At 47.5% G+C, this 25729-nt stretch overlaps 1 protein-coding gene across 4 annotated transcripts in view; it reads right to left on the bottom strand.

The window, feature by feature from the left end:
* Positions 1 to 22843, bottom strand: part of TNIK (TRAF2 and NCK interacting kinase) — a 388730-nt gene extending 365887 nt beyond the window's left edge. For 2 of the 4 annotated variants that reach the window (XM_062211854.1, XM_062211863.1), the window contains exon 1: positions 22385 to 22842. In XM_062211854.1, the coding sequence (XP_062067838.1) occupies positions 22385 to 22441 (57 nt within the window). In that variant the 5' untranslated portion in view covers positions 22442 to 22842. Of the gene's footprint in view, positions 1 to 19933; positions 19992 to 22384 lie in introns of all 4 variants that reach the window. The other 2 variants (XM_062211880.1, XM_062211872.1) reach the window with 2 other exon arrangements.
* Between the last annotated feature and the right edge of the window lie 2886 nt (positions 22844 to 25729).

Below are 25729 nucleotides of genomic sequence, written 5' to 3'. Positions count from 1 at the left end.
AAAAAAAAGATTTATTTGTCTACGTATTTATTTGAGACAGAGAGAGAGAGAGAGAGGGAGAGACAGAGATAGAGATCTTCCATCTGCTGGTTCACTCTTGGACCTGGAGCCAGGAGCCAGGAGCTTCTTCTGGGTCCCTGATATGGGTGGGTACAGGGGCCCAAGCATTTGGGCCATCTTCTACTGTTTTCCCTGGCCATTAGCAGCAGCTAGATGGGAAGTGGAACAGTCTGGACTTGAACTGGCACCCATATGGGATACCAGAAGGAGGCTTAACCTACCACGCCATAGCACCTAAGAGAAAGAAGTAACTGAACCCAACAGGAGCTCCCTAGCCGGGGGCAGGGGAGACTTGATGCTAGCCTTTGTCGCAGACCTGATGAGAAAAGCTCCCGCAGCCTTGCTCTGCTCCTGGGATGCCTTTAACCGCCCTGGGCCTTCTCCTCACCAGGCTGAAAGGAGACCGCAGGAGCCAGGGAGCACTCACTAAAGCACATCAATATTGAGGAGCTAAAAATAAAGCAAAGGAACGGACTGTTGTCAGCACAGACAGAGGAAAGAGGCTTGTACCTGGGCCCCCAAGAACTCTTCTCTCCAGTCTAATGCCTGCAACCGTGTCTCAGATGCTCCGGGGTTTCCAGCACGGCACGTGGCGGACTCCAGCACTCTGACCTCTGAAGAACCTCTCCGTCCTTCACTTTGGTCAGCGCAAGCCCCTCTCACCCAGAAGTCGGGAGACAAGAGGGAGTCTGCCACCATGCTGATCTTGCCATTCCAACTCCTATTAGGTGACTGAAACCCACCTGTCATCTGCCCCCGCCCCCCATACCCCCACCTCGGGGCCATCTTTGAATTTTATTTGAGGCCCTGTTTTAGGGAGAGAGCACTTTTCTCTTTCATGAAATTCTCAAAAACAAACTTGGAAGGTTTCGGATGACGTCATTCCACAGAAATCTGAGTGCCTACCCTGTGCCAATAATGACAGGTGCTGCTCTGCACACCGTGAGGCCACCACTGGGGAAGCTGCTCCATGGAACAGAAAAGGGACCACAGCTGTCACCTTCGCAGGGACATGTCACCAATAAAAGCTGACCCGTGTCTTATATGCAGAGCTGCAGCTCCATAAACAGGTTTATAGCCTGCAGTGTTAATGGACCACTCCAAAGTCTAAAGGGGAGATGGAAAGGCCAATTCACCATCTCAGGGTCCCCTTCTGCTTCTTCCCATTGAACTTCATAAGACCTAGGAGGTTTGAAGGATTCCGACATCAAGACCCACAGGTGCCTGCGACACAGGTCCTTCCATTGCTCAGGAGTCCCTGTGCTTTCTGAAGGTTTCATGTCCCAGTACAATCCAGCCTCTTGGAGGCTGAAGACACACAAAACTGACAGTCCCCTACCCACACAGCACGTAGCAGAAAGACGAGTACAAGAAGGCACCTCACAGTGAGTTTTCTGCTAAGCCTGCTATGGGAAACGGTGTGGGCTAGACACTGAAGATGTGTCTCAAGCGCCCACCCTTCGGAAGCTGGTAATTTAAAGGATGTCTGAGCAAATAATTGTAAAATGAAACAGAGATGCAGGTGACACAAAGTATGACAGCGGGAGAAGAGATTCACATTAATGAGGAGATCTAGATAGGGAACCAACTATAAGGACACACTTTTCATAACAAAGTTTCTCAGTTTCATGGGTTGAATAGAATCACAGAGGGGAGAGTGTGTGATTTATCCAGCCCTGGTAAGAACCACCTATGACAGGATCCCTACTCCGACCTCAAGTTCCAGGCTCAATCCCAGCCTCCGGCGAGCCCCACCCAAGGACCTTTCTGAGCACGATTTCAGAGTCCAAAATCCCTCCGAAGTCAGGGATGCACGTCCTTGGAAAGCAGCAGTAGGTCTACCTCTAAAAAGGTAACCTACTGTTTATTCAGAAACTGGGAAATGCTTACACTTCATACGTCTTACAATCCAGACTAACCTAGGTTTAAAAAACAGGCTCCATCATTTTCAATAAGTCAATTGACCTAAGCCTTGGCTTCCACGTCTATAAAAGAAAAGAGTATCCATCACAAAACATGGCTGTATTCATGTTACGGAGCCTTACGAAAATAACGAGCCCCGTTTCTGACTCATGGTGAGTGGTGGTTAAAGATACTAGTTTAATCTTGTTATTATCATGGATGTGTATCAGGTACATCCAGGTGTTGCTGTGACCTGAGACTTCGTATGGGGCCATTCTGGGAAATGCAAGGCTGAGGACCAAATCCTGAGCCGTGAGTTGGCCCTGAGTGCTCTGCCCTGACCAAGGTCATCGTGAGCCCCCAGCCTGCACCATTTGCCTACCAGCATCCGGCACAATCGACCCCCACAAGCTAAGCAGGGGCTGAGTCTCCATGGGTTTCATGAACCTTCCACCTTGTCTCTCAGCTGCTCCCAGGGGAAGGTCACCTCCCCCTCACGAAGGCACAGCGTAGAAGCCTGCAGGGTGCTCACTGGCGGCTTTCTGGTACCTAACAGGACAGACTCTACAGTCCGTCCCTGTTTCTGATGACATCCAAGACCACGCCAGCCTGGAGGAACGACCACAAGGCTAACTGGTGCTGAGCCCCCTTCCAGTTGCAGGAGCTGTTCTGGAAGCCGCCCAAGCCACTTTCTTCCTCGCTTCCCAGAGAGCTTTTGCGGCTGCAGCACACCTGCTGGTTGCAGTTTCCAGCCACTCGCTCCTCTATGACTCCTGCCCTTTCCCTACTCCTCTGCCATCCCCACGGCTCGACTTTTCTGCTCCCACAAACTGCAGAATTTCTCCTCTCCAGCGATCAGAGCTCCCTGTAGCATCTCATCCTCCTGGATTCTCCACACAGATACCCAATGCCGTGGAAGTTGGTAAACAGCAGCAGAAGACATGTCAGTTAGATTTTGCAGGACGAATGCTGCGCACCATGGAGCCACGGCAGCGAGCATGGGGAGTGCAGGGGTTCCCAACAGCAGGAGCAACAGCCACACCGTCGTGTCTTCCAGTCGGGCACTGTTATGGGATCACAGCTGCCCCTAGGGCCCTTGCATTGCACCTGGCTTGTAGTAGATTTTTTTTTTTTTTTTTTTTTGGACAGGCAGATTTAGACAGTGAGTGAGAGAAAGACAGAGAGAAAGGTCTTCCTTTGCCATTGGTTCACCCCCCAAATGGTCACTACGGCCAGCGCGCTGCACCGATCCAAAGCCAGGAGCCAGGCGCTTCCTCCTGGCCTCCCATGCGGGTGGAGGGCCCAAGCACTTGGGCCATCCTCCACTGCCCTCCTGGGCCACAGCAGAGAGCTGGACTGGAAGAGGGGCAACCGGGACAGAATCCGGCGCCCCGACGAGTACTAGAACCCGGGGTGCTGGTGCCGCAGGCAGAGGATTAGCCAAGTGAGCCGCGGTGCCAACCCTGTAGTAGATGTTTGGTAAGTGAACCAGAGGCCTAAATTAGTTCCTTACCTGCAGAGGCAGTTTGGTGGGCCTCAGATTTAATTGACTGGATTCGAATTTGAAAATTAAGATTCTCTGAGTCTTCATACAGCCCTTTAGACTGGGCTAGAGCAGTGACCTTCAAACATTTAGCTCCCATACTCTGTAAGAAACATATTCTACCTTGTGACCTCATACACACACCTATACCATATGAGGGTGATAATGTTTCTCTATTGTATCCAGATTTTTTTTCCCAAAAGCAGATGACAAAACATTAAACTCACTCCACAACTCATCACAACTTGAAAAAAAAATGTATAAAGGAAGTGGGGGATAGCTGCTGACATGGTAAGAAAACAGCGAAGTCATAGAAGGCGTTGCTGAGTTAAGGAGCCTGGTCTTGCACTGTCAATCACTCAGAGTCCCTTGTTTCATTAGTGCATGGCTATGAGCACAGACAAAACCCAGGTCCTGCCTGTGTGGAGCTTACCATCTCCTGGGCAGGAGGCTCAGGGGGCAGCATGTGGAGGGAGACAAACAAATTACCTGTTAACAAATGGCCTGTTATCACAGGGGCTGGAGAAGAGCTCCAGACAGCGGGACCAGAACGCAGACCAGCGCAGAGTGAGGAGAACCATGGACCCGCGGGAGGAGCGGGCAGTGGGGAACGGTGTGGACAAGCACAGCTGTGTCGGTCCAGGCTCCAAAGCCCTCCTTTCTCTCGAGGGGGATCGGTTAGTGGGCCCCTTTATCTTGAGGAAAGTTATGATGATGATGTTTGTAAACTATGACCACTCTTCAGGACACAGGATGGCATGGGGTAAGTAAAAAGCTGACAACGGAACCAGGGGCCCCTCCCTACAGGTACTAAAGAGGTAAGACTTCCTAGAAACACCTCCGAGTGACCTGACCTGGCTGGAGACTTTGCCCGTTGGTGCATGGGGCTGGTCCAGCCATGAGGTGGTACCTCATGTACATGTACGGCAACATTTCCATAGAGGTATAATTTACATACCACAAAATCCACGTCACCACCACCCAGTTAGCGAGTACTTCCATCACCTCGAGAACACAAACACATGGACACAGTCACCCCACATTCCCATCTCCAGTCCTAGCCAACCGTTCCTCTACCTCTGTCTCCATAGGTTTGCTCCTCTGCACAGTCCATAGATATGGAATCCTACCATGTGCGAGCTGTTCACTTTCCCTAGCATGGCAGTTTGGAGGCCTACCCTACCCCTGTTGCAGCAGGTATCAAGCCTTTGCTCCTTTTCATTGCTGAATAGTATTCTGCACCATGGAACCCCCACATGCTTCCCTGCCCACCAGGGGATAGATTCCTGGGCCCTGTCCTCCCCGTGGCCACGGTGACTAAAGCAGCTACAAGTGTCCTGTAAGAGTGTTGTATGAGCACAAGCTTTCGTTTCTGTTGGGTAGACACTCAGAAGCGGAATGGCTAGTAAATTATGTTCCTCCTTCTCAGAAAGAGCCAAACTGTTGGAAGCACTTGCCAGCTCCACTACGACTGCATAGAGGCTGCAGTTCACCCACATCCCCAGGTATATTTTTAAACTCAGATTCACATTTACATATTGCAGATGAAGCAATCTGGATAAGGCTTTGACTAGCAGGTCTGCGAATTACGAAGTTCATGTGGACTTAGAATGTATTGACATTCCAAATTTCACTTAAATCTTTCAAAAAAATCAGAGATAGCCATTAAAAAATCTTTGAAATCATTTAATATCAAAATGTAATATCAAACAACCAAATAAACTTCATGGTTATCGGCAACTTGGCTGAAACATTTGTCAAATTAACAAGAAACCAAGCAAGACAAATGACAATGTGCCTGCCACACTACACAGCATCTCCATGGGGACAACATTCTAATTGTGAATCCTGCAAACCAGCAGCAAATTACAGAAGGTACAGTGCAGGAAACAAGGTCAGAGGACCATTTCTTTAAAGCTGATGCAATGTGCATTGTGTCAGGTGAGGAGATAGAGAACAGAGACCCTGCTTCCAGAAAGGGGGAAAACAAACTGGCCTCAGGGGACAGAGAATGTAACAGTCACAGGAATGTCCCTGCTCTATGATAACCCCAGGTGCCTCTGACAAATAGGTAAGGCAGATTCAAGCCAAGGGTGGGGCAACTGGGAAGAGCTTTGGTTCAGAAAAGCCAAAGGGACACCAAACTTTAAAGACGCTCAGACACACGCTTCCAATCTAGAAAACAACCCTGGCTGGGGCTCGGAGCTCCTTATCTCTGCGACTTGACTTTAGCTATCACAGGGAACTTCCTCTCTTCACACAGTGGTGCTCCTGGATAGAGCTCCTCCCGCTCTTAGCTAGGAGGACCTAGTACTATTACCCAACAGTACTGTTTCTGGTGTGCTCAAAGAAAGGTTCAAGTACCAGGCTGGTCGGGTTCCAGGATATGTCCCCTGCTAGTTTTCAGTCTCTGAAGGAAAACAAAGGAGTAACTCAGACTGAGTGGCCATGATGTTAAAGAAACACTGCTCCCCTCCTCTTTCCCCTTCCCCCGAAATGCGTAGACTTCACACTTTCACATCTGTTCTCCCAAAATAAAAGCTGTTTATAGTCAAGAAATGATGACTACAATACTGGAGCGAGTCCCGTCTTTAAAATACTCACAAAGCACCTCCATCCTGTGCAGACCAAGGGGTGTGTGTGGCATCCCTGCCTCGGGCAGCACCGGATATTCGGCTCAAGGACAGCGTTCTAGAGCTTTCGCGTATTTGCATGGAAAGCTTTAACTGGTGCAGGAGCTTCCAGTTTAAAGGAAGCAGAATAGGGATGGCCCTTAGGAAAGGCAACCGGCCTCAATGGGTCACTGCCTGTGACACAAACGCTTGGCTTGGATCTCACCAGCTCCTTCCGAGCAAGACAGCAGCTCCAGGATCACCGGCTCCCCTTCTACCCGCAATGTCTGCCCTCTGAGAGTTGCAAGAACACAGCTGGAAAACCGCAGCCCTCCCAAACTCAGAGGACCCTTTCCACCCCACAAATGGCAGTGTAAGTCATCGCACCAGTGGAAAGGCTACCAAGACAGCCTTTCCAATTCACAGCTTCCTTGGACAGAGCCTGTGATGCTACCCAGACCAGGGAGAAACCTTGAAACTCAGTCCCAGACAGAACTGTGAATGGGATTCCTGGTCCCAGCCCTCATTAAAATACCTGAGCTGCTCCCTGACACATTAATGCCATGCAAGTTGGATCTGCCTCCTCCAGTTGTCAATACTGAGAAAAAGCTGATCATCGTTAACTCAATATTGTGTACGTCTAGCCTCGGGATGATGATCTAACCATTTCTGCTCCTTTTATAATAGGTCTGCCAAGACGGGGGATCTTTGAACTCACAGCATTCTCCCCAGCAGTGAGTATGAAATATAATTCTTGTACATGCTCATTAGCAAGCTGTACACAGAGTTGCTATGACAACCATAATCAACATTCCCCCCAAGTAAGTAGACACATGATATAAGCAGTGTACTCACCTAAGAACTGTGGATTAAATAGCGACATGGGACATTTTTGTGGCAAAGTAAGAGATGTTTATGGGTTGTTATTACAAAGAAATTTTGTGGGATTTCTCAGTAAGGAAATCCTTTAACCTGCTGTCTAGATTCCAAACATCCATTCCATTTCCTAGGTCTCCAAAAATAAACAACCCAAGGATTTTAGGCTTCCCACCAAAGTAGGGCTCAAAGAGTTGGTGCATATAACTTCTTTCTTACAGCTTCCAAGCAGGAAGCAACACCTCCTGGGGCTTTCAATTGAATCACTATAGGCCACTGGGGGAAAACAGGAAATTACCATCAGAAGGACACACCAAAAAACCCAGGATGCAAAGAAGAGTCTGGGATTACCCACTGGAAGTTGTAGGCAGTCTCCATTTCAGGTAACTCAAGCTCTATTACAAACAATTCAAATACATATCATATTAACATGAGCTTTTGAGCTCCATATTCCTAAAGCTGTGTGCTGAATTTTTTTTTGAGGCCATCCACTCAGAAAAAAAAAATGTTTCAGTCACCTTCCACAAATTAGTTTCCTACCCTGCAACCTTTTCAGGCACACTCAAATTTCTCTGGATATATTCTGTGTTTTTTTCCAAAAGCAATCTGTATTTAGTACATCATGCTCTTTTTTTTAAAAGATGTATTTATTTATTTGATAGGCAGAGTTCGAGAGAGAAAGGAGACCTTCACCCACTGGTTGACTCCCCAAATGTTTGCAATGGCCAAAGCTGGGCCAGTCTGAAGCCAGGAGAGCCAGGAGCTTCTTCCAGGTCTCCCATGTGGGTGCAGGGGCCCAAGGACTTGGCCATCTTCTGCTGCTTTCCAAGGCACAATAGCAAGGAGCTGGATTGAAAGCAGAAAAGCCAAGCCAGCGCTGCGGCTCAATAGGCTAATCCTCTGCCTTGTGGCGCCGGCACACCGGGTTCTAGTCCCAGTCGGGGCGCCGGATTCTGTCCCGGTTGCCCCTCTTCCAGGCCAGCTCTCTGCTGTGGCCCGGGAGTGCAGTGGAGGATGGCCCAAGTCCTTGGGCCCTGCACCCCATGGGAGACCAGGAAGAAGCACTTGGCTCCTGGCTTCGGATCAGCGCGGTGCACCGGCCGCGGCGGCCATTGGAGGGTGAACCAATGGCAAAGGAAGACCTTTCTCTCTGTCTCTCTCACTGTCCACTCTGCCTGTAAAGAAAGTGGAGAAGCCGGGACTTGAACCAGTGGCCATAGGGGATGCTGGTATTGCAGGCAGCAGCTTTATCCACTATACCACATTTCCTGCCCCTAGTACAACATTCTTATGATTATTTTTCAAGGCACATTTCTCCATTCATTAGACTACATTTTAATGCCTATATCCTCAGCATCTAGCTCAGCATCAGTCACATAGCAGATGCTCAATATTTATTGAATTAATGAATGAGCCAGCATGAAAGGAACACAGAAAAAGAAACATCTTTTAGACAGGCCAATGGTTCCGAGTCTCTAATGTGCACCTGTATTACTGAAGTAGGCAGGCATACAGGATTTTAGGGGTCGTGTCCGATTTCATTACCAGGAGTGCTTCTTAATGCACAGATGCTTGGACCCCTCACCCAGAGTTTCCAACTTAGCAGGTCAGAGCACTAGGATCTAGAGATGATCCTAAACTGCTGGCCCAGGGACCTCTCACTCAGAATCACTGATTTAGAGAGTGAAATTGGAAACCAGAAGGCACAGGCTAGCACTGAGAATTAGTCAGCTGCAGAACCTACCGCTACTTACAGGGTAAGCCACATGGGTCCTTGCTGGGACACCACGTAAGCCCCACATCTCAGAGTATGCGAGCGAGGGAACGATACACAGACACATGTCCAAAACAGCAAGCAGTTACCAGTACAGTCCATCTAATGGCATTTCATTTCTCCAGTGCATTTCCTGTGATACATCCAACTGTGCAATTTAATCTCAGAAATACCAAACCACAGTGTGGAGCCACTCTTCCCTGCACCAACCCACTTCATCTCCCTCACTAAGAAGCATTTCCTTTGAGACCAGGCCATGAAGTGTAGGGAGGGAGCCCATTATAAAGCCTATTCTTGTTGTTTATATTTTAGCATTTCTAAGGACCTGAGTAATGATCCACATTCAGTCCTTAGGGATCCAAAACCCAGCATTGACAAAGTACGGGTAAAATCCAATCCCACCAACAAGCTGAACCAAAACGCAAACACAGCCAACAGGATCGCAAATTCTTATCTTTCCCATCACTGCCTAGGTTTTTAAAGCACAGCGAGCATTAACTTTCAAATGGCATTCTTTTCCGCATGACCTTGTTCTGGATCTAAGTGCATTTTTATCCAGATTATAATCAGAGAGAGTATTTAATTGGATAATGTTTACAAGTACTTTGAAGATATAAAGTGCCTATAAATGCTAAATATTATTATTATTTAAATATAGTTTGCAATTATTGCTTACAACTTATCCCACCCACCACACGGCTGTAATTTGATTACAGACAGTTAAAAAACTACCTAGAGGTAAAAATGATGCAACCTTGTCCCTGTGAATTTCTGAATTTTTTCCCTAGGCATGAATAATTTATAGGCGTTTTAAATGGAGGGTTAGGTTGTAAAGTCTAGTAAAGCAAGGCAATCAGTCTCCTCCTGACTGCCAATCAGAGAGCGGGAGGGCTTGTCAGTTTCTTACTTAGAAACCAGGCAGCAAGTAGACTGGGGCCTAAGACACAGGGCTCTTTTAGTTCCAAGCTTCACCTTCTATTTCCTCCATCATGCTCTTAAAAGATCTGTATCCCTGTACAAAGCTTAAATTGGAACTCAGAATTTTGAATTTAATAATTATCGGCATATAAAGGTTTCAGAACGGCCCCTGTTGCATCAGTTTCTGGCTCATCATGTCATTTTGTTTTCTGTAACAATCACAAGTTCAGTGATCTCCAGTTCTTAAGAAATGGGAATCTTTGGGACTGATTCCACGTATCTTCCAAACACACTTGCTGGATGATCAATCCCTCTTCCTTTGCAAATATCCATTGCACACATGAAAAAAAATATCACTGTTGATCCCAAAATAGTTCATGGTTTATGTTTTAGGCAAGAAAAAAAAATTAACACCTCCTATGCTGACGTTGATTATGTAGAAAACAAAATCACAAGGAAGAAAGATCCTTGAAACAACTCTTAAAATTCCACTGAGCTCATCAAAGAGAAGACCTCAAGTCCCAAGCCAGTCTTGTAAGGAAATTGTGAAGTCTAGTTGATAGCACATCAGATCATCCTAATGTCATAACAAGGGCCCTAAGTCAAATGATGCTCAGTCAAATGACGTTCTTTGGTAAATTAATTGATTTTCTAAGCCTTCTGTACTCATCTGTAAATGATACATCCCTACATTACAAGAAATTTGAAGGTAATCTGTCAATGTCAAGTGTCTTAGAGATCACACATACGCTTTCATTCTAAATTCCACTTCTTTTATTCTGTACATTTTCCTCAAAATTCTAAATTGCTTGCATATAGAATCTACATTTTCCTAGATAGCTGAATAAATCTTTGTTATTATTTGTATACAATTATATTTTTATATATTACTAAGCAGTATTACTAATTATTTATACCTTCTCAGAAGTGTAAGAATGGGCACCATGCTATGGCATAGCAAGTTAAACTGCCGCCTGCGGCACCAGCATCCCATAAAGGCATTTGTTGGAATCACCGCTGCTCCACTTCCAATCCAGCTCCCTAATGTGCCTGGGAAAGCAACAGAAGATGGTCCAAGTGTTTGAGCCCCTGCACCCATGTAGGAGACATGGATGGTGCTTGGATACCAGCCCTGGTCATCGCAGCATCTGGAAAGTGAACCAGTAGATGGAAGATGTCTCTCTGCCTCTGCCTCTCCCACTCTCGCTGTAACTCTGCCTTTCAAATAAGTAAATAAATCTTTTGAAAAAAGAAATACAAGAATTAAAAATAAACTTTAATCTCTAAATATTTCCAAGACCTTGAAATATAACACATGAAATAAGTAGAAATTACCTAGTTATCATTATCTATGCTATTATATTTTTATGGATAAATTAATGTATTGTTCATTTTGATGAACTTGAATTTTTAATTTTTTGATTAACATGTAGTAAGTATACACATATGTAGAATAGAACATGATATTTCAAGACATGTATCAAGCATGTGCTGATCAAATTAAGGAAGTTGGCATTTCCCTCCCCTTATCATTTCCTTGTGTTTGGAGCTCCTGTGCACTCCTGTCTTCCAGTTCTCCGTGTCACATATAGTTTGTCACTGTGAACCGCCGTCACCCCACTGTGCTGTGGGACGCCGGGACTTATTCCTTCTCTCTCATCGTGCTCTCAATCCCACTTAGAGGAAGTTCTCCTAAGGAAACAGGGCACACGAGCACTCACACAGGAGGATATGACTGAAGCACCATTTAGAAGAGTTGAAAGGCTGGGAATAACCTCAAACTCCATCACTGGGAACTGGGTAAAGAAATTATGATAGACCCTCACAATAAAATGTTAAACCGTCTACAAACGTGATAGAAATCTGAACACTAACTGAATATTTTAGTACACATTAACTTCAGTAAGCATGCTTCTAGCACTTGTGAGAAAGTATTTCTTAAGTGTATATTGAGATATATATAAATAAAATGGTATAATGCTTCCAAATCATACTCATACGGGGAGGGAAAGGGCAGGAGTATAAAGGGACGTAGATTGGTCATGAAGGGGTCATTGTTAAGGGGAAGTCCGCTTTTTTACAGAGTTGAATGGAGATTTAATTCAGTCTGTACAATTCACTCTTTTGAAGTACACAAAGCATTTGCAGTATATTCAGAGTTGTGCAGCCACCCCCACAGTCTCACGTCGGGCCATCAGCAGTCACTCTCCACTTGCAGTGCCCCTTAGCCTACTTTCCATCTCCACAATTTGCCTGTTGGGACACTACCTATCAATGGATAGTGGCTCTCTGGCTTCTTCCAATTAGCATACCCTTCATCCTTGATGTAAGGTGTATCTGTACTTCCTTTGATTACCAAACCATTTTCTATCTTATGGATGTACTATATTTTATTTATTCATTCCTGACCACGTGGTGGGCTTTTGGACTGTGTCCTCCTGGAGGCTACTACAAATACTCATGTACCAGTTTTTGCATGAATGTACTTTTTCCGTTCTCTTGCTATATACCTAGAGGCAGAATTACTGGGTCACATATGACCATATCTATTTTACCATGTTGAGGAACTGCCAAACTGTTCTCCAAAATTTCTGTATCATTTTACATCCCCACCAATAATGTATGAGCCTTGCAATATTGTCCACTTTTACAAAAATTGTAAATCCCTCATATAAATAATTTTGAAATCATGCACAGGAAAACATTGATAATATGGGAAGACTGACTATTAAATTCAAAAAATAGTTTGCAGATAATGTATAGTTGTATATGGTTATCATAAAAATCATGAATATGAACCAGTGTTGTGGCATAGCAGATAAAGCCACCGCCTGCAGTGCCGCCATCCCATATGGGCGCCAGTTTGAGTTCCAGCTGCTCCACTTCTAATCCAGCTTCCTACTAATGAGCCTGGGAAAGTGGCAGAATATGGTCCAGGTTTTTAGGCCCCTGGCACCCATGTGGGAGACCCAGATGAAGCTCCTGGCTCTGGTTTAGGCCCGGCCCAGGCCTGCCCCAGCCCCAGCCATTGTGGCCATCTGCCACCATTTGGAGAGTAAATCAGAAGATGGAAGATGGATCTCTCTCTCTATCTCTGTCTCTATCTCTATCCATCTCTCTCCTCTCTCTCTCTCTCTCTCTCTCTCTCTCTCTCTCTCTCTCTGCATATGTATCACTCTGCCTTTCAAATAATTAAATAAATCTTTTTAAAAAGAATCATGAATATGGATGGTTTGGGAATTCTTTTTAATTTTTTCCATTTTCAAAATTTTCTGCAATAACCACGCACTGCTTTTATAATGAGAAAAAGAAAAGGCTTTCAGTTAAATAATGTTTTAACAATTCAGCACTCTTTACTCCCATTTAGTCTGCATCTTGTAGACCCTGGAGACACAAGGGTCATCTTGGTTCCTCAATCAAGTTAGGATCCTGCACAAACTTCCTACAGTTGGGCAATCTTTGCATACAGAATCTTATCTATTTATTTTCTACCTCTACAACACTGCTAATTATCTACGCTGCTTAACCTAACTGTGCCCTCCTCTACTAATTAAATGGATCTGGCCACTTCACAACAGACCACAGACTGGCTTTGTGTTCTGTGCATGCAGGCAACTTGATAATCATCTTCATACCCATTCTTTGTTAAGTCTGTTTTTGTCTGGTGGGAATAAATGATTCACTAAGATGTACAGGTTGTCAGGAACCCAATTAAGTGGCATGGCATAATGGAGTTGAGCTCTGCATTGGGGGGTTTGTCTTCAGTCAAGACAAGGGACTTCTCTGGGCCCCAATTTCCACCTGCAGAAGAGGTCAGGTGGATCACTAAACCCTATTAGATCTGACAGATGGATAGATAAATATATTGACAGACATGCAAATCGAATCCACTTTTGTTTTTTATTTTACCCTTATCTTGGTAACTTTGTGACTCCATCCCACTTGTACCTTTTTATTGGTGCTACTCACTGGGGAGTGGAGGATTAAGTATAATAAGTAAATAAGGGAGTAGCAGATAAAACGCCTGTGTCCCACATTGCAGTGCCTGAATTCAATGCCCAGCTCCAGCTCCTGACTCCAACTTCCTGCCAATGCAGCCTAGGAAGCAGCAGGTGATGACTCAAGTGATGGGTTCCACCTTGTTCTCTTGGATTGCCCAGAGATAGCCAGCACCATGGCTCTAGGATGCTCGAGCAACCCATGGAGAGTCCTCCGCGGGGAGGAACTGAGGCTCCTGTCAAGCTCGGGCACACATGAGTGAACCACTGAGGGGAGAGATGGCCCCAGGAGGGCCTTTAGGAGACAGCTGACCTTGGCAGTATCTTGCTGTCGCCTCAGGAGAGCCCTCAAGCCAATCCACCTAGCAAACCAGTTCCTAATTCCTGACCTACAGAAACTATAAAAGACAATGGTTATTGTTGCTTTAAGTTACTGAATGAGGGAGGGTGATTTTTTGTGCAACAATAGATAGGATATGACACATATTAACCTATGACCTCAATTCTAAGGTGGAGCCCTCCACGAGAGAATCTGGCGGTAGGGTTTCTGACATGGAGACTTAACAGGGAGGAGCCTGGATGTTCATAAAAGACCAGTGAGGCTGGAGTGCAAGGAGGGAGGTGAACAGTGGTGTAAGATCACTTTCTGGATCGGGCCATGATGTGGAAACCACACCCTAGCAACTAGAAGCATCCAATAAGCATGTGAGGGATGAACAAATATAAGAATGAATGGAGGAATCAATGCAGATACCATATGCGCTTCTTCCCCTACAGTTAATCACATTTCACAAAATACTATCATGTTAGACCACACCCCATGTATACCACACCCAAATTGTACTCCCTATTACTCTAATCAAATAAATATCAATAGCATATATTCATATCTTGCTAAAGTTTACGAATTTTCAGTTTGATCCATACTACCAAGGTCCTAATGACTCTGATTAAAAACCAGCCCCTGGAAGCCCTTACTTCAGATTCTACAGCAGGGTATCCGTCCAGCAGCAATGGCACAAAGTAGGACCCAGCACAAGTAACCATCAGCTCTTAACCCAATTGCTCCATCTTCAAAACCTAAAACCACATTTTAAATTATAAATCAGAACCCAAAGGTTGGGGGAAAAAACTCATCTAAAACTGAAGAGAAGATATTACTTTGAACAGCACCTCCCTGCTCACTTAATTTGGTCCTTAATTTGGAATACCTTGGTGTCTCCAAGACCTACAGACAGAATGCATGCCCATTTAAATATCCTTAGTCCTGCCTCTAGTTCCCTTACATAATCAGGATTTATCACAGGGGATCGGTGGTGTTGGAGGTCATTTCCAGCATGTTCTAGTTCAAACCACTCATCCTTCATGTGAATGAACGGAGGCTCCAGAGTGAAGTGTCAGAACCAGCACCATGAGTCTGGACACCTAAATCCTAGTTGGAGCCTCTTCCTTCAGCCTCGCCATCTCCCACTCTCTCCATTCACCACCAGCAATATCCAGACAGAAATCCAATGTCATCTTCCAGTGAGCAAGCCAAGAAGCACAACCCCTTCCGCACTTCTATTATTTAATAAAAACAATAGCAATAAACATTGAGGATATTAGATCACAACATCCTGCAAGTGCACACATACACACACACACACACACACACACTGGCCTTGGAATTCAAAAAATGGCAGTTAAAACCTCTCAAAATTTAGAATATGGAGAAAACAGAGGCAATTGCCATGGGAAGGAAATTCTAGAAGCAGAGATCGCTACACAGGACTAGGCACTGTATTTCTCAGAATCAGTGCCCCTGGAATTGTATTTGCCATAATCAGCAGCCAGTGGAGATGTACTCTACATAGAAGGTGCTCCCTGGAGTCCTGCAACATGGAATACAATATACCCACATTCCCTGGAATTACGCTATGGTCAGCACTGACCCCCACTTTCCGGAGTTTCTATCTGCCCTCTATGCAGCACCCCCTCCACCTGTCTAAAAGGGCTCTACATATATATCATCAATTCAATTTTTCTTTATTGAACACCTGCTGGGTAAAAAAAAAAAAAAAAAAAAAAAAACTGGTGGGGAGCCATAAAAAAATCCAAATATACACACCGTGAAGCTAGCTGTGAATATAACCCAAGAGAGAAGACTCTGGATGCAAGGAAAGAGCTGTCAGGTCACTTGTGAGAGACTCTGCAAGAGGAAGTGTGGGACACGAGTGTGGGAAAGGGGGCAGGTGATGCTTCATGCTAGGCTCCCAGGTGTGGGAATGGAGAAAGGGGCAGTGCCCCCTCGAGAGCCTCCACTAGGAGAAGGAAGTTGTTCCCTGTGGCTATGGAGGAGTGACCCTCAGAGGTATAGAGCTTGGTGGAGGCTCAGCGGAATTACATCTGGGCTTGACACCGGCCTAAACTACTGAGTCTTTGGTCTCTATATTGAGGAAAGTTGGCCCCGATAGGAAACCACCAGATGGAAATTGTGTTACAGCAGCACCAACGTGGCCGCAGTCCACTAGAAAGACCGACAAGGAGCAGGAGTAGGCTGATGGTGGAGACCTAAGAGAGGTGCTGCCCAGGGAAGAGTAACTACTGCTGTTGCAGGGAGGAAGGGAGAGAGAAGGGGATTCACGCTAGAGATTTGAAAGGGAGACTTTAAGTTTGGAGTGAAATAAAACATGTTTTGGTCATTTAAGGACATCTCCTAGAGACAAATGGAGATAATCCCAGTATGTAAAAAGGAGTAGATAGAATCATCTTTCTCTAGAGGGAAATGAACTTCCCACCAAAATAGAAGAAATTACAAGCAGGATTCATCCAACATTTCTACTTAAGTCCTCCCTCTCCCTCCACAAGGAGCCTTATATTTATATGCGCAGAAAAACATTTCATTCAAAAACTGCCGTTGGGATTTTCTTAGAATTCTCAGCACACTGCTTACCGCTCACTCAGGCCCTATTCTCAGAAGGTTACTCTTCCCCCTTCGCCCCCATCAGCCCTCAGAAATGGAAGAATCAATTTGATAGCAACGCATCTTTCAGACTTGGGCTATCCCAAATGCTACCAGACATGGACACGGCCACCATGATTCAATCCCAGTCGGTCCAGGCTGGGTGGACTTTGAAGTCCCCAGCACAGAAAGAAGGGATGACATGGAAGCAAGAAGGGCACATAAAATTAATTCCAGGGCAGAGATACAGAAAGAAGAAAGGGCCAATTAGCAAGACTCAAAACTACACGATTTCAAAGTGCCTTCCAGATCAAGGGGGCCAACTGTGATATTTCCATGAAGAGTGTTGGATATTCTTTCATCAACAAAATATTCCATGGCCTCCTAAGTAGATAATTATGCAAACAGCAAACCATAACTTATATTAGCTTTTGTACCAAAGATTATTCCTGTTAATCATGAATACTGAAAATGATTATGCATGTTTCTCTGATGTTCTGATAACCAGCAGTACACCCTATCTTACTATGATGCAATGTCGTTGCAAAGAGCACACCTGCTTAATATCTCTGAAAAACAACAAGTGTATCTAATGAGAAAACTCCCATGCTATGGTCATTTTAGAATTCTGTTATCAATTCCTGCGATTTTACTAAAATTTCATGTTATATCAAATTTAATTAAGTTGTATGGGATAATGCATAAATAATGTTTCAAGATTTTTTTTAAAAGACCCATTAGATTCTGACTAGAAAGTTTTAAATACTGGACTATTTGTGTATTATTTTAGGTGCTCAGCCCACCTAAAAAATGTGAAAGGGCACACGCATACTAAATATGCTTCTATTTGAATAAACATCAACCATTACGGGAAATCCATTAAAGAAGAGAAAAAGTTAAAAAAAAAAAAAAGAAAAGGAAAATAGAAAGTGTTAATGAATAATGCTAATGGCTGATACTGGCTTATAAACATGACAATCTTCAAAAAGTTTCCTGGCTAAGCTTATCTCATATGTAATGAATGCTGATACTGGAGCAAAGCTCAACTCAGGCCATCAGAGAAACACAGAAGATCACAGTGGCACTGAAAAGTGGAAAGGCAGCCAAGGTCTGTTGAGGGCCTACTGCAAAGAGGAATAGGGAGCAGGCATTTAGCGTAGCAGTTGAGATGCTCGACTCCCCCATCGCAGTAACTGGCTCAGGCCCCTGATTCCGGCTTCCTGCTAAACACACACCCTGGGAGGCAGCAGGTGATGACTTAAGAAGTCAGATCCCTAATGTTCACATAGGAGACTTGGATCTAGTTCCCAGCTTGTGAATTTTTCTGGCCCAGGCCAAGTCATTGCACACATTTGGGGAATGAACTAGAAGATGGAAATGCAACCCTCCCATCCCATAATAAGTAAAAATTCTATATTAAAGAGGCAAGATCTTCTATTACCTTTTCCCCAGGGTAGTTTTCTATTAGGTGCAATCACTGGGACCAAATGATAGAATCGGGTTTCCCATAAAATGCTAGTTAATCACAGAATAGCATATTTCTATAGTGCTTTATGATTTTCCAAGCATTTCTGTACATACTTCGATTCTGGCAGCCAGTGTGTAAGGAAGGCTAATTGTTGTAATCATTCCCAACGCTTAAATGGCACACCCCAAATCCCAGAGCTAAGAAGCCATGGACACAGAATGCAGGAACCAGTGCTCATTCACTCCGTTCATTCACATGTTCATTCATTCATGCATTCATTCACTCATTCATAATGAGTCCTCATAATGAGGACTCTGAACTAAAAGATAATTAAGGCCTGGCCTCTACGGCAGGAAGCCCACAGTTTGGTGAGGCCGAAAGAAGACCACACGCCAAGGATAACACATCCACGAAAAGAGGTGTGCAAGGCTTCCCGATGAAATCAATCCTCAAGTCTGGGTTTTGATGCAGAGAGCAGTGGAGTGACTGGTAAGGAAAAAGACAAGTGTAGGTCATCTAGTTCTGCTCAAATAAAATGGTGTGCGAGTCCTGGCAGGAGCTCAGAGCATGAGGTCAGCGTTGGCCAAATCCTGGCCTTGAATGCCTCACCCTGTGGGCCAAGCTAAGGACAGCCAAGGTGCTCAGGTTCAGAAATCTGCTAATCTCCAAAAAGCTTTCTGGGCTGAGCTCACTCAGATGCAATAAGGCCTGCTAGTGGCAAGTTTCATCTTTTAATATTGTGATGTCTTGAAGCAAGAATGACTCAAGGCCCGGACTTGAATGACTAAATTGTTTGCTGTAGCCTAAGTATGTATATACACATTTCATACACCCACATGGACAGGGTTTCCATCCATACATTCACATAGATGATACAAACCATCCACAGAACCCTATAAACCTCACATGCAGAGATGTCTGAGTAGCGTGCGTGTCTAGACTAATCTCCTGGGACAGGTTCAGATGGAGAGGGGTTACCCAAAGAGGTTACCCGTGCAGGCCAGCCATCTGTCCTCCGTGATTCATCCATCTGCCTGCAAAGGGGGCACTCAAGGGAAGCTGGACAAAGTGAATCCAAAGGTCCCTGAGAACTCCATAGTTTTGTGTATCGTGAGCTTACTTGCATGAAGCAGTTGCCCCACTCTCAATATATAAAATTCCATGACCTTGCTGAAATTATTCTTCTCTACCATTTTTTGTTTGTTTGTTTGTGCTCCGGCAAAAAAAGGTATTACTGATTTCTAAGTCAGACATGGGCAATGTGACTTAGAGAAGAGAGCACTGGATCAAGAGTCAGGAAACCCAGATTCTTTCCTCCAACCACCTTCTTGGAAGGTGACCTTGGGCAATGGACTTCACCGCTCTGGGCTTCCGCTTCCTGTGTGTTAAGTGAAAGGGGTGGCTTGGTGTTCTAAGATCCCCTTCCAGATCTAATCTACAAAACCACCTCCTCCCCACCCCCAGGACCCCATTGATCTCCTTGCACTCTAAAACTCAGGACTAAATAAACTGGATTCTGATTACCTATTTCCTCAACAAACAAAATCCTGCTTCCTCTCACTTTTTGAAACCATCCAAATCTTGTATAATTGAAACGCTCAGTACCGTCACGGGTGGTTCTGGTTTAAATTATGCACTGCTGCTATTTGGGGAAATCTTAGCCTGGGTCCAGTCTGGGGTCACTGGCTGGGAACAATAGGCCCCCAAAGTGAGAAGGAGAAAGGCCTCTCCAGACAGGATCTGCTTTGAACGCACTGAGCCTTGAATTGTGTACATTGAAGAGCCACAGAAACAGCCAAAGACTGGTAAAGCTGCAGCAAATTCTCCTAGAAGCCACTGACCTTGGTTGCATTTCAGGGGTCAGGCATTCCCCAGGGAGTGCTCAGCAGGCAGGCTTTCCTAAGAGCAGAGGAGCAAGTGAGACTTCTGTCCAGGAGCCCACCTCTCTCAATTTGGGAAGGCAGAGCTGATCTGCACTCTGATTTGTTGGCGATGACCTCTGCAGCCTCTGGACCCAGTCTGGCCCGCACCCCTCAGCCACCCCAAGGCTGGCCAAAGACCCCCGTCCTCTGGGGATGCACCTGTCTCCACCTGTGCATTCACTTCCTGTGGCCAGCAGCTCCCCAGTCACCAGGGTGAGCTGCTCCCCTCCCTCTTTCCATACCTCCGGCAGGCAGAAAAACAGAAGCAGAGAGCACTAAGCTGGCTGTCCAAGCCACAAAGAGCAATTTCAGTGAATCATGCAAAATTCTCCTTTTCGAAGCCAGATTGCACCTGCACGGGTCTCCCCAGAGTGTGAGGGGCCCTGCGAGTCAGCCCTCCAGGGAGCCCTCATGGTGGCTCCCACGCCCGCAGGCTCCGAGCTGGAGGGCTCAGGATCTCAGAAAACCTTCACCAGGAAACAAATCCGAACCCAGCTTCAAATCCCAGCAGAGCATTTTCCATTCGGAGAGCAATGTCAAGATTTGGGCTCCCCAGCCTGGCCCATTGTTCAGATGCCTTTCTCGGTTGCGGCGGGCCCCTCCCAGGGTCTCCTCATTCATCCACCTGATTAACTCGCTGGCAGCAACTCCCAGTGCAGAAAGTAGGGCAAACGAACAGAACACACAGTCCGCAAAGCAGGAAGCCACAGCCCGGGTCCAAGCACCCAGCCGGTTCCCGGTCCCCACCCCCACTGCCCACGGGGCAGAAAGCCCTGCCTGTGGCTTTTCAGCTCCAAGGAGGCAGCTGAGTGCAATAATGCATGCCCGAGCTGTGGCTGCCTAACTATCGCTACAGCCCGTTTCCAAGAGCATCCCCGTTCCTTCCAAAGGCCTCCCCCTGAAACCTCACCTCAGGGACTCAGGGGACAGGAGGGGGGAGGGGAAGAGGTGGGGAAAGGGAGGGACAAGGAGACCAAAGTGCCACTTTGATCACAGAGGGAGCTCTCAAAAATACCCATGTTGGAAGAGGCCATGCCCAACGTACTAGGGATTCAGGTACCTGGCTGGAGATGTAGCATCCACCTAACAATGTGTCCCTCAGGAGGGCGTGTGAACTTGCACGCCTGCCCCTACCCGGCCACGCAAGTACGTGCACTTGCTATTCTTCTCCAATTGTATTTTTGGTTCGGAAGACGAACAAACGGACCTTAAATTGGCGTCCAATCCTTCTCAGGCCCCCTCGGCTGCCAGCAGCCTCCCACCCACCCCTCACCCCTCCCCGGCCCGCAGCATCTAATTAAAATGGCAAGAAGCTAGCTCTGCTCCCCTACCCCCCTCAAGGAGTGTGCTGAGATTGGGGGTTGGGGAGGGGGAGGCGTCGAGGCTGCCCTGGAACTGTGGTCTCCAAACAACAGCAAAATGGATTCTCTATCGGCGATGTCTCAGTCCACAGCATGCCACGGCGTCTGAGTAATGCACGCGGAGGTTCCACGCCAAGCCGCGGGCTGCGGGCGGGAGGTGCTCCACAAAGGACCGGCCGCAGACGCGGGGAAAACACACACACTCCAGGGAGTTCCGGTCCGACGGCGAGCAGCGGCAAAGCCATCCCCTTCACCTGCCCAAGTTCAACCATAAAGCTGACATGCCACAGCCACAAAGTCGGAAAGCACAGGCAGGGCTGGGTGAAAGCCATAAATAAAGGTGAGTGGCAGGCTGGCGTGGAAGGAGGCGCGGAGCCGGAGCCCGGGCGCGCCAGGCGGGGGCGGGGAGAAGGGGCGGCCGCTGCCATCTATGCGACCCGCAGAGCAATAACTGCCCCCGTGGAGCGGCAGGCTCGGCCTCGCCGGGCCGGCCAGGCTCACGGTGTCATCTCGCAGGTAGCTGGCGAACGCGAGGGGCCAGCGCCTGTAGGCGCGCTGCTCTAGTTTCTGCAGCAAGGGACAGTCGGGTCCCGCGCCCTGGCACGAGACGACCGCCCGGAGCGTGCACACACGCGCGCGCGCGCTCACACACGCACACACGCGCGCACACACACAGAGGCTCGCGTTCTAATGCTCTTACACTGCTCTAAGATGAAACTGCCATAAGCTCCACGAGCTGTTTCGGGGGAGCGTCCGCCACAGCCAACGGGGGGGGGGGGGGGGGGCACGTTCCGCACAACCCTGGCCATAGAGGCTCAGCCCGGAGCGCCTCGGCAACCCCGAATCCAAGCGCGAATCCGGGGGGTCGGTCCCCCCGTCGCATTCTCCAGCAGCTGCCCGTCAGCCCCCAGACCACACACCGACCCCATTCTCCCCCACCCACCCACCCCAACCCCGCCCCCCGGACCCAAACCCCTGGGAAGAAATGCAAAAAACGCGTCCTGCTCACCCTCAGAGCCGAGAGATCGATTTCATCCAGGCTGCGAGCCGGGGAGTCGCTCGCCATGTCTACTTCTTCGCCCGAGAAATGGACCAAAGCCACCCCAAAGCTTCTCCCTTGGAAATTCCACCTTGATCTGTTTCACGCGCGTCCTCCTGCGGGTGTCGAGCCAGAGGCCCCGGGCCCAGCCTCCCCCGCCCACCCCGGCCCCTCAGCGCCCGATCTCGAGCCTCCGTGTGCCGGTCCGCCGGGTCCGGGAGCCCAACCTGCGCGGATCTCCAAGCCCGGAGCCGCGGTGCGTGTGGGCTGCGCGCCCCGATCGGCTAAGGGCGCTGGAGCTGCGTGGGTGTATTTAAATGGGACATGCTTCTTTGCTTGTGCGTGGATGGCGGCTGCATTGGCTGTTATAATGAGACACATCAACTCCTCCACTCAGCTGGGGGGTGGGGGTGGAGAACCACACAGAACTGTCTATCACCGCTTCCTGGGAGGAGTAAAGGGGGGAGGCGGAGGAGGCGTGGTCTCCGACTGGGGAGAGGCCGCGCTTCCTGACCCGGTCCCTCCGCACCAGCGTGGATGGGGGAGGGGCGCGCACCCTCCCGCCCAGGCTCCAGCGGGCTAATCGGGGTGGATCGGCGGGGCAGTTCCTGACCCTTGCCGGGCTTATCGCGGGGGGCTCAAGCTCTATTTTCGTGTGTCCAACTCGGGCATTGCAGCAAAATGGCCCTTCCTCGCCTCTTGGGTTTTCTCGGTGGGATTCAAATGCTCTAGAGCTGGAGGGGGAAAAAAAAAAAAAAAAGACAGCGACCAGCGACGCCCTCCCTCCCCCATTAATTATTTGTGGGGCTCGAGTAAGGCGGGCTGGTGCAACCGGTGCATATAAGGACTTGTGTGCAGGGAAGGGGATCCGCCTCCAGGCGTGGAACGAGCCCGGGAGAAGCGCGCACGCACAGCGCGTCCGGCCTGGCGCTTCTGCAATCTGCAGCGGCCGGGGGTCGGGTCCACCCGCAGTAACCGATACGCCGGACCGCGCCGGTCCCAAGTTGCCGGTCCCTCTGCTTCGAGAAGCGGGAACGCTAGGGAATCAGAGCTCCCTTTCGGATGCCACACCCAGGACCCCGTGCCGCAGTTCCCCACGAATCGGAACGTAGAAGCTCGTTCTCCGGGCGCAGTAGCTTCGAAGCCATCAGGTAACTCCAAAGCCAACGCTGCTTAAGCCAAGCTCGCCGCCCGCGGCCACGGCGTTTCTCTTCCCGGCCGCGTTTCCGCGGGGATCCACCCCGGTGGATGGCGAAAGTTTGACCCGCGGATGAGATGCCAGATGGGCGGGCGAGCGCGCGTTCACCGCACCCACTTTCTCCTTCGCAGGTGGGATGTTTACGGTGGCGAACGTGACATTCTGTCATCGGGAGTGCCAAATCGCCTTCCTCTCCTGCCCGAGCCACGGGAAATGCATCGCAAGAAAACGTGGAAAACTGACCTGCTCTCCCCCGCCCCCTTTAAATACAGCAGAGGCGTCACGAGCGTTCCTAGCCCCTCTGTTAAGGCAGGAATTGGCTTCTGGCCAAGTGCGCTGAGCCTTTCTAAGTCATGTAGTGTGAATATGAGCCTCAGACTAAGGCGAATGAATGAATGAATGAATGAATGAATGAATGAAAGCCAGTGCAGCTAGTGCATCTCGCCTGCCTGCATGCATCAGAGGACCTTTAAACAACAGTCGGTGCACGCTTCACTGTGTGTGTTCATAATGCTGTGCTTATGAAGTGCCTTGTGGATCATACACCCTGAAACCTGAAAATCTCAATATCGCAACGGTTTGGGTGCTTTGGCCTTTAACGTTATACGTCAAACGTTGAAACCTGCTATATTACAAACATTTTACTTCTCGTTTCCTAATAAAATCATCTAGTTCCATGCACTAAACGACAGTGCGCTAAGCCACCAACTGATGTCAAGATGACATAAAAATACTGTCATTGCCCATCATCGCCCTTGTTTTTCCTTCTACTCCTGCTTTTCTTACACTCTAGCTAGATAACAGATTAATGTATTGTCTTAATGGTGAAGGAAAAGCAGATCAGGTACTGATATTTATAAATAACTACGGTTTGTAACTTCAGACATATGAAAACCTACATTTTTTTCCCATGGAAAATCTTCACTTTATAGCCAGGTTTTATTTGAAATATCACAAACAGATGGAGTCTTGTGATGACAGCAAGCTGTTCAGGCCAGGAGAGGGCCATGATACTGGCATCCAATTCTACCCCTTGGGTTTAGAATTAGGTTAGAAAATTGTAGATGCAGGTCTGTGACAGGGACCATGCAGAGGAATGCTTGGGAGAGCAGGAGAGAGCCAGGGAAGGTGGGAGGGCTGGCCACCGGAAGTACTGTAAAAGGAAGGATTGCAAAGGCCAAGACACTCCAGCTGGAAAGGGAAGCTGAGGAGAAGACCCAGGCGGCTGGGGCTGAAGTAATGAGGGGGACTGTTCCCACTGGAGAAGAAGGCTGAAGTTGTCCCAGACAACAGCTTGCAAGCCCATGAACTTCAACTTTTGCCTTAGGTCAAGTGAGAATCAAGTTTCAAATGTTTCAGTGCAAACTTCTTAATTTTTCCCCTTGTCCATCTACTGCCTGTACTATTACTACTTGGTTAACATTTTTTTTCTTTAAATCAACACATTTTCTCTTTTTGTTACATTTAATTTAAGAAAAAGCAAATTACTACTGCAAATGGAAAGCTAGCATTACTTGCTTCAAAGTAAAAAGGAAAGAGGCTACTAAAATAAATATAATGGTAATAAAGCAGTGTTATTAAATTCTAGCTAGCTACCATTGCCCAAATCAGATTTCTAGCCTGAGTCCTGTGTTTAGCTTCTTAAAAGGGAGAATAGCAAGAGACAGGCATTTGGCCTAACGGTTAAGCTGCCATTTGGGGTATTCACATCCCACATTGGGGGACCTGGGTTCAAGTCCCGGCTCTGGTCATGCCAACTTCCTGCTGACGTACACCTTGGGAGGCAGTATGTGGTGGCCCAACTGGTTGAATCCCTGCCACCCACACTGGAGAACAGGATTGAGTTCCCAGCTACTGGTTTGGCAGGACCCTTCTCTGGCTGCTGGCCTATGGAGAATGAACCTGCAAATAAGAAACCTCTGTCTCTCTCCACCTCTCTGCCTTTTAAATAAATAAAAAGTTATGAGCAACAATTAAAAAAAAATAAATGAAAGAATAGCAAATGTCAGGAAAGGCTTCAACAACTTGACCAAGGTGAGATTTTATTGTTGGCACAGTCTGAAGAACTGGGAGAATTGGCATTACTGGTGTGCAGTTTGAAAGCCTGAAGAACAATA

This window comes from Lepus europaeus, chromosome 2 (assembly GCF_033115175.1).
Source record: "Lepus europaeus isolate LE1 chromosome 2, mLepTim1.pri, whole genome shotgun sequence".
Taxonomy (NCBI): domain Eukaryota; kingdom Metazoa; phylum Chordata; class Mammalia; order Lagomorpha; family Leporidae; genus Lepus; species Lepus europaeus.
Note: the sequence above shows the minus strand (reverse complement) of the source record. Positions and strands in the feature narration are given on the sequence as shown.